The sequence below is a fragment of the Hetaerina americana genome, unplaced genomic scaffold, assembly GCF_022747635.1.
Source record: "Hetaerina americana unplaced genomic scaffold, ioHetAmer1.1.p SCAF_78, whole genome shotgun sequence".
Lineage (NCBI taxonomy): Eukaryota > Metazoa > Arthropoda > Insecta > Odonata > Calopterygidae > Hetaerina > Hetaerina americana.
The window spans coordinates 376,863-386,405 of NW_027287405.1; the positions used below are offsets into that span (position 1 = coordinate 376,863).

Here is a 9,543-nt window from a genome sequence, read left to right on the forward strand (position 1 = left end):
AGCCACGAGCTTTCTGTTATTCTCGTGTGGATTCCCTATGAAGCAGTGGTGGTAGGTTGAGATGAATAGAAGAAGTGACACGTAGTCTTGAAGATTTTCGTTATTGTAAAAAACGTTACATGTCTCTAAGTAACATTTAATGTAACATTCGCGCCAGATATTCTAAATCATGTAAATTAAGAAAATCATACCGGCGAAGGCTGTCATGTTGTAAATCCGAGCTTACTGGTATGAAATTTTCTGTCCGCTGCACCTTCTGAGCAAGAAATATGGCCACTTCTGGAAAACAGTACGTATTTTTTAAATATTAATTCATTGTTACAAAATGCAAGCAGTCATCCTCCGAAGTAAAATAATGTGACATTGTTTTATATCAAGAAATTCATCTTATGTTTTATACATTATTTCCATAGGTATGGTTTGCTCGTTCCTAAAAAGGCTGGTCCAAACTTACAGCCTCGGCACTCTATTTTCGGCGATGATAGTGACTCTGAATCCGTAGAAGGAAGCAGTTGCAATGCGAAGCCCTTTAAGGTGAATTTTATAGGAAAATCTCGTAAAAAATATTTAGTGTTTCAAATAATGCAACTATAATAACTGAACGCCTTTGATTTTTTCTTACAGAACGAAAGCATCCAGAAGAGGCAAACGAAATTGGATATCAAAAAGGCTTTAGAACAAGACCCAACTGTTTACCAATATGACGAGGTATACGATGAAATGGAAGAGAGAAAAATGGAGCAGAAGAATAAAAAGAAGGACCCAGAGAAGAAGGTTGGTTCGGAAGAAACAAGTGTATTGTAAATTTCTTTTTTCCTCAGTTAATTAACCTTTCCTCTCTGTGGCCATTAATTGCAGCCGAAGTATATTCAGTCACTGCTTGCTACAGCCGAAAGGCGCAAAAGAGAACAAGAAAGAAGGACAGAGAGAAAAGTTCAGAAGGAAAGAGAGGCAGAAGGGGAGGAGTTCAAAGACAAGGAGTCATTCGTTACCTCTGCATATAGGAAAAAGCTAGAGGAATTTCAAGAAATGGATGAGCAGGAAAGGTTGCAGGATAAAATAGAAGGTATATATTTGTAATTGTATCCAATAACAAAAGGGTAGTTTTACCTGAAACCTACCTACTTAATGCTCTCAAGTCTACCGTTATTGGAAAAAACAGCCCAATACTTGTTTGAGTGAAGGTTATTTGTGGTATTTTTAATACTGGTAGTGTTCAAATATTAGAGGTAAGTAATGCCATGAACAGCTAGACCCATCGTATCAGGTTAAAACCTATAAACATTGAATGATATGCTTAGCAAGTGAAATGGGATTGGTTGTTTCAGACGATTATGGTATGAATCGATTTGATAGAGAATTGGCTCGGAAAGCCTTTTCACTGAGCCCACTTGAGACGCCAATCTGAGAGGTAGGAGAACTAAGTAATTTGTGCTGAATGGCAAATGGGGCAAACTATGGGATCATTTTCAAACTCATGTTCATGCATATCAATCGGAGGAAGTCAACATCATGTTACAGGACTTAAATGTTTGAACTCTTCGTGGACCTTCCACCAGGTCATGTTATAGGCTGCTGATGTTTCAGTGGCTGCCTGCCACCAAAACAACACCACCCATTACATCCTTTGGTGAAAGGACAACAAAGACTTTAAATGGTGTGCAACAGGTACCAAATCCATCAGAATTTGATTCTGCATTGATACTATTTAAGAAATTTTGTAAATAATTTTTGCGCGACAGTATCTGTTGAGGCCAAAAGTTCAAATGAGACAAAGTTAATATGAATAAGGCTTTGGTGGGATGTCTTAGAGGGTGGTTGTCCCGAAATGCAAGAATTGTGTTTGCGAATGCATGTGTAGATGGAACCTTGTCAGACTCCGTTGGAAGTAGGTGTGCCATATGTAGCATGCACCATTAAAATTATGAACAGCATTGAATACACTGTAGTAACTCTTTCAAGTAGTACTCTTATCATCTTGGATAAGCTGTCAGCAGTGCTTACAGTAAGAATAAGAATGATGTCAATAAATTATTTCATCAACATCACAATTTATAATCATTTGTTTTTCACAGCCCTCAGTGCTTTACTTGGAGATCACACAATCTTCAATGACTGAAGTTATTACCATAACTTAGTTTTAATCTAGTTTACTTCAGGGTTGTTATCCACTTCTCCACTGTGGCTAATATTCTTGCTAGGTTTTCTCTCTTTATGGAAGTATAGTTTTGCTCTTTGCTGCACACAGCCTAATTCCCCTTTCTATTTGTATTGGTACATTACCTCATATATTCACCATATTCTCCTTGATTGCTTTCTCAATACCTAGGGAGGTAATGAGAAACTCTGCCTCTTTCCTTGATTATTTTATCTTTTTCTCCTTTTTGATGTATTGAAATGCTAACGCACATAATTAAGCAGCCAAACTAATTATTAAAAATTTGGAAATGATATTTTAAAAAAAGCCTTTTAGTGTTGCAGTCACCAAGTGGTAGAGCCTTGCAATATTAATTGGCCTTTATGAAATTACTACCGCTATTTCTTCTCGTTCCAAACTGCCTTCAGTCTTATGCCTGGATTTCAACTTGTAATTAAATGTTTGTCAGATTTTCCTTTCAGTTAAAAGAATATTAATATTTTATGGCATCAAGTTTTAATTATGAATTATTTTACTATGAATAATGTTAGTTATGAATTTTTCGTTATCAAGTCTGTAACATATACATTTCAAATTTTAAAATTTTTCTTAAATGATTCTTTTAAAAATATTCCCATTCAACATGTCCGAATATATAGTGCTACATTTTATTGCAGAAATTAATGTATTGATAGCTGTATATTCTTTTGCAAAGCATTTAATATTATTTTTTGTCCTTGTGATATCAGAAAATATACAAAGTACTGCTGTTGGAAATTTTTTATTTTGGAAACTCCATGCCTTATGGGGAGTGTAGCTTAAGTGATTAATATTGCTCGTAGTGAATTTTATGATTCAAAGGCCAATTCAATTACAAATGGGAATAAGTTAATTTTTAAGTGCAAGCTCTTGACTTATTACTAGTGACAATCTTCTTGAAGAAATTTGTTTTTAGCTCTATTATTTAATGGTTTATCTCAATCCTGTTCCATTGTTTTCATGGGCAATCCAAACCTACCTGTATTTGGCAGGCTACCTATTATAATAAATGATTATTTACAACATGACAATCATACTTTACAGAAATAACAGATGTTGCCAAGCAGAAAGATCTAGGTGGATTTTATCGGCACTTATTCCGTCAGACAGTGGGAGATGAGGAAAAAGCACCAAAAGTCATTAAAGAGGAAGAAGAGAAAAATAACCAAATTCGCCCCAATGAGGAGGACTGTGAGTCGGAGGAAAAAGAATTGCTTGCTAAGTCACAAGAAGCAAGTGGACTCAAAAGTTCTGGCAAATCTGAGGAGCGTAGCTACAGGAAAAGGAAAGTGTCGAGCTCATCTGAGTCAGATGGAAAAACAGATGATGTGGATAGGAAAGCCAAGGTAACAGAAGGTTCTGATGGTGACTCTGACAGTAGCAGTAGTGATAGCAGCTCAAGCAGCAGTAGTGATTCCAGCAGCAGTAGCAGTGGGGATGAGGATGTTGAAGTGAAGGTGAATAAAAAAAAGGAAGTTGTCTCGGTAGACAAAAAAGTGGGTGAATCTGACCGGAAAAGTGAACCAAATAGAGAAACAAGTGACTCAAAAAGTGAAAAAGTAAATGGAATTGTTGAGCAAAAGGCAAGTGATATAGTTGATGAAAAATCTGGTAGAGAGGTTACTGCAGCAAAGGCTTCGAGTGGTGAGATGTTAAAAGAAAAGGATTCAGGTTGTGATGTGAAAAAAGAAAAGGATTCAGATGGTGATGTAAAAAAAGATAAGGTTCCTGAAGAACCCAAGCCCAATATATGGGAAAAAAAGACAGTTGGACCAGTGTTTGATGCTGCATTGCAAAGGTACATGTCTCGGAAAGCAGCTAGAATGAGTAAATCATCCTAATGAAAGATTTGCTTTTGGTTAAATTGGGCTCTTTGTTATTTTGTAACATGTAATCCAAGGTACTGCTGCCATGAGGAAAAAAAGGTGTGAAAAGTGGTTTTGAGTGCTTATTTCAAGTGAAATGCAATTTTTATACTGTGGCTTTCGCATATGTACATGGTGGGTGCAGATCTACCAAGGTTCTTGTATATTCAGAAAAAGTAGAGCAGATTTTTTTGTTTTTGCTTGAAATTCTGTGGAATCTCAATGGTCATAAACTACAGTGATGGATCCATTTATGCTGTCCTTTGCTGGAAATATGATGCTGCAATAAAAAATTGGTAATTGTAATTCTTGAATTTTATTATTGCAGTAGTTGTTAACAAAGCATCACAATTAATAAGGTGTTACACTTTCAGTGTAACACCTTATTAATTGTTATTAACCACCAACTACTTCAAAATTGACCTAATAATCCATAAAATTGATATAAAATGTGTAAAATTGAGGGATTATTTCAGGAAGTCGGACAGGGAAATAAGGGGGGTATCTGCAGCAAGGCTGGTTAAATTTATGGTATATTCTCTGTACATATGAAGGTAGAAATGGTTTTGAAAAGTTACTTAAAGCAAAAAACTAGTAATTATGAAGCCATGAAGAATTTTGTTGGATTAGCCATACAACAGCATACATCTCTGAATGAAGCAGATTATTGGCTTAAAAATTAGTGAATGATAGTAACCATTATTTTCCTCTGTTGATCTTATATTACCTGAAAAAGTGTTAGTCTCATGCCAATCATAATATGCCCTGCTTGTGGATTTGAAAAACCATTTCAGCTACACATTTGGCCTTAGTGATATTGTTTACTGTCAATCCATCCATCCTATGGTGGACTATTCAAGGTACCCATTGTTGCCTGTCCAAGAGTTAAAAGCACCAATATAAAGTGGGATAAGGAGTGAAAAACTTGGAGTTACTGATATCAAAGATATTAAAGAAATTCTTGATATTAAAGAAAATCTTCCTTTCACCCCAGATGCTGTAAATAATTTTTTCTTAAAAGCTGTTGAAGACAATTTGTTCTCTCGAAAAGTTGATGCTTCCAATATTGGTAATATGCTGCAAAATCTTCCTCCGAATAATTTAAATTTTAAATGGAATTTTGTTACTCCACTTGATATTATATCGACTGTTAAAAAATTTAAAAAATCCAACAGTAAGGATATTTATGGTCTTTCTAACTCCCTAATAAAGGATATTATTGTGCTCATTGCGGAACCATTAGCAATTTTAGTCAATTTATGTTTTGAGACAGGAGATTTTCCAACAGCTCTAAAATATTCCAAAACAGTACCTGTCTATAAGAAAGGTGATAAAGATGATTTAGCTAACTACCGCCCCATTTCCATAGTCCCCGTTTTTGGTAAAATTTTTGAAGCTATTATGAAAGATCAAATATGTAATTTTTTTGAGTTAAATAATCTCTTTTCCAATTCCCAGTACGGCTTTCGATCTGGGAAATCTACAATTTGGGCAGTAGAGTCCATAGTTAATTATGTCATTAATGCATTTGAAGGAAAGGAATCAGTCTCAGTGACACTATGTGATCTTAGTAAGGCCTTCGACTGTGTTAATCATTCAATATTACTAACAAAGCTAGAATATTATGGTATTAAGGGAGTTGCACTGAAACTAATGAAGTCATATTTGGATGATCGCCATCAATTGGTTGAACTTGATGGCTGTCGGTCTGCAGCTCTTAAAGTAAAATGTGGTGTACCACAGGGCTCTGTGCTTGGCCCAGTACTTTTCATTATCATGATTAATGATTTGCCCTGTAATATGAAACCTAGATCTGTTTTATATGCTGATGACACTACTTTTGTGCAAAAGTGTCAACATCCAGAAGATGCAAAGTTACGATCTAGCGCTACCCAAAAACAGGCTAAGGAACGGTTTGATGTTAATCATTTACAATGAAATACTAACAAAACTCAGCATATTGTGTGCAGTCTTAAATCAAAAATAACTGATATTGTAACTGCTAAAATACTAGGAATTTATATTGATACAAAACTTAATTGGGAGACTCACATCAGTCAGACCTGTAATAAACTTAGTAAAGCTGTTTATATGTTAAGAAAGCTCAACTTTATCATTTCAAATGAGTATCGTTTAACACTTTACCATGCCTTCTTTCAATGTCATTTGAATTATGGTGTTGAGTTATGGGGTCATTCCCCTCATGTTAAACAAATTTTGCTACTGCAAAAGAGAGCTATTCGCTCTCTTGCTAATATACCACCACGTGATTCCTGCAAACCTTTTTTTATTAGGTATAGAATCATGACTGTATTTTGTTTGTATATCTTTAAGGCTCTGATTCATGTGAAAGTTAATCTAGAAACTTACCAATTAAGATCCAACCTCCATAACTATTCCACAAGAGGTAAATCGAATCTAAATACTACTTATTGTAGATTGTCATCAACTTACAACACATTTCACAATATGAGCATACGACTGTATAACTATCTGCCTACTCAGTTGAAATCAGATGGTATCCAGAGTTTCAAGAATAGGGTATATACCTGGTTACTTGCTCACCCACTATACTCATTGGATGAATTCTTTTGTGACAATTTTCATCACATTTAAGAAAGTATGTTTATATGTTAAGTAATACTTATATTGATGACATTTAATATGGTTGTACCATTTTTAAAATGAATAAAGTATTATTATTATTATCACTGTTGCCGGTGGAAATGAGGACCTAAAATTTTATTATGTAGTTGTTGTATTTATATCTCTGTTATTGGTGATTTAAGTCTCATATTCATAGATTTCAATTTTCAAATTTAAGTGATTTTGCTGCTCTGAGTATATTTATGATGGATATTTCCCATCTTTATAAAATAAAATTTCAGCTGCTGCAAATTTTATATTTCTCCGTACGTATTTACTGTGCTTTAGAGCATTCACATTCATAGCTACCAGTGTAATAAGCAAAATGGTTTGTGTTAATTTAGGGGTAGGCCATGACAAGCACTATTTTTGTCATACCTTAAGTAATGATGTTACAAAACCAAAAAGTCTGTTGTTAGCTTATCCAGCAGAAAACATTTGTGATACCCTCACTATTTTTATGGCAAGATAATTACAGGTTTTTTCCAAGTCCTCTAAAAGCATCCTTGTTTCTCTTTCTTAAAGTTTGAGGCATAAAATGGTTTTGCATGGTAATTTGTTATGAAAATAATGGAGATATACAATTTATTTGTTAGATTAAAATTATCTTCATATTCTTGAAGTCTGTTTCGTTTCCTTTATTATAGGTGTATGCATAGACACTGACTTTTCAACAACTTTTTGGAAAATCTTGATGTTCAGTTTTAATAACATTTTTCCATTGAAAGGGTTTCATTCACAACTAATATTCCCAGTAGCGTTCACCATTGTTTTGATTGATTTATTGAGGGTGCTCACTGAATCAGGCGTTCAAAGATGAAATATTTCAGGGAAATGAATGTTACAATGCTATCCTGTAACAAAATATCTGAGTTCCAAATCATATGCCCTAAAAAACTATGTAGTCTTAAGTAGGGGTCTTAGGAAAAATTGGAAAATTTTCGTACATCGGAAGTCTCAAAATTCACCTTATTTGCAGAAAATTAAGATTGATCTACAATGGTATATTTCATTCAGATCTTTGGTCATCATGTCCTTAGCTCAGAAAAGTTCTCATTCAAAAATGTCTCATATAAAAAAAATTATTCTATACTAATTGTGCTTTCTGTTGCATGAATTTTTCTAAGTGAAATCACTTTAGATACACCGGTCCATTTTTGTCATGGTATTGTTAATTTCCGTGTTTATTTAATTAAAAATTGGTAATTTTCAACAAAATAAAATTTAATACGACCGGTTTCAATGTAACTACATCATCATTAGGTGATGTACAAAATCAAAAATAAACTTAGAAATCATGTCCTTGTCACATCAACGCAAAAATTACTAAAGTATTATATGAATGAATGAAAAAATAATAGTCCTCCGTGCATCAAGTGCGTGTCTGACCTGAATAGTGAGCTTGCAATGCAAGATGGCGATTAAATCTTTGCTTTCACATTTTCAATTGAAAAAAAAGCCTGTAGTTACCTGATGATGATGTAGTTACATTTAAACGGGTCGTATTAAATTTTATTTTGAGGAAAATTGCCAATTTTTAATTATGATATTCCACCCTATCACGCCTGAAACCCCTTTTTATTCCGTGGCAAAGTTTCATTATAATATTTTGTATTTCCTGGACTTTCAATCATATTAATTATGTTAATTGCACTTGTAGACCATAAAAGTATTAGTCGTCATATTCATTCAATTGCTTTATGCTGATACATGCATTCTCAAATCAGCACAAAGTTGGCTTGAAGTGATCTCCAAATATTTGAGATTTAATCAGATTTAGTTGATTTTGGGGATCAATGCAATTGATAATTCATCAGCTCCACATTTCAACTTTCTATTTTCTTTCTCAATCTTGTGTCACATTTTCTGGATTACCTATTCTCAAAATTATCCTATACTCTCTTGCCCCTCAACCAATGGGCTTTTTTAACCTTTGTCGGTGCTGCTATGCAAGAATTCAATGATTTGACTTTTAGGCCTTGTTTTCCCCATTACTGGACATGAAACTGTACTAAAACCAATTCTTACACAAGGATTCAATGCTCCCTTTGTGTCCACCATTGTCATATGAGAAAGGAATACTAATTGGGGTGGCTTCTTATTGACTACTTTAATACGCAACAACCTTATCATAGCCCATAAATAAAGTAGCAGTCACTCTAGATTCAATACCTTTGATGCCACATGCATGGGTGACTGAAGCAGGAGATAAACCATAATCTCATCAGTGCAGCTCCAAGGCCCAGTTCTCTGATGTCTCATTAAATCCAATTGTTAGTTCATGTGAACATTAACTCATCATGGAGATTACTGACATCTGATTTTATATACAAATGAGATTGCTCAGTAGTGAACACTAACCATAGCAACACCATCTGTCAGATATTGAGCTTTTTAAAGGTTGATTTTTAACTCAACTAGCTCATCAAACTGAGTTTTTGCCTTAACTGAAGGTTGAAGATATTTTCGGTGTAGCAAGACATTATGAAACATGATCTAAAGGTCACAAGAATTTAATCTTGGTTTAATGCTTGATTTTGTCACCATTTTCAAATGGTGTTGTATTAAAAGTTGTGCCAACGTTACTTCATTAGTGGGGTCTAATGTTTTCCTAAGGAAATATTGCTCATGTAAATTTCACATAAATCTACATTACTATTTAAAATTACATTACATTAAAATACATTACATTAAAATTACATTACTATGAGCTAAATCTTTCTGCAACTCAATGCTAGTTTTCTACCACCTTTTATTTTCATCATGCTCTCGTCTCAACAGCCTTAAATCTCTGTTCACCTTCATTCCACTTGGACAAAGTGGATCAGCCATACATCAACTACTACTATATACTTC

General features: G+C 34.1%; 1 protein-coding gene across 1 annotated transcript; it reads left to right on the top strand.

Annotated features, from left to right (window-relative positions):
* The first annotated feature begins 14 nt into the window (after positions 1-14).
* LOC139697483 (nuclear speckle splicing regulatory protein 1-like) lies at positions 15-4,338 on the top strand. The gene is made up of 5 exons (XM_071596205.1): positions 15-289; positions 414-534; positions 625-774; positions 859-1,066; positions 3,221-4,338. The coding sequence occupies exons 1-5, from the start codon at positions 270-272 to the stop codon at positions 4,015-4,017; spliced, it is 1,296 nt and encodes a 431-aa protein (XP_071452306.1). The 5' UTR covers positions 15-269; the 3' UTR covers positions 4,018-4,338.
* The last annotated feature ends 5,205 nt before the right edge of the window (positions 4,339-9,543 follow it).

Excerpts from the sequence above, each read along its gene's own strand:
- LOC139697483 (XM_071596205.1), top strand. The coding sequence starts at position 270 with ATGGCCACTTCTGGAAAACA. Across the intron at positions 290-413 it reads ATGGCCACTTCTGGAAAACA|GTATGGTTTGCTCGTTCCTA; the intron begins GTACGTATTTTT and ends TTATTTCCATAG. Across the intron at positions 1,067-3,220 it reads GTTGCAGGATAAAATAGAAG|AAATAACAGATGTTGCCAAG; the intron begins GTATATATTTGT and ends CATACTTTACAG.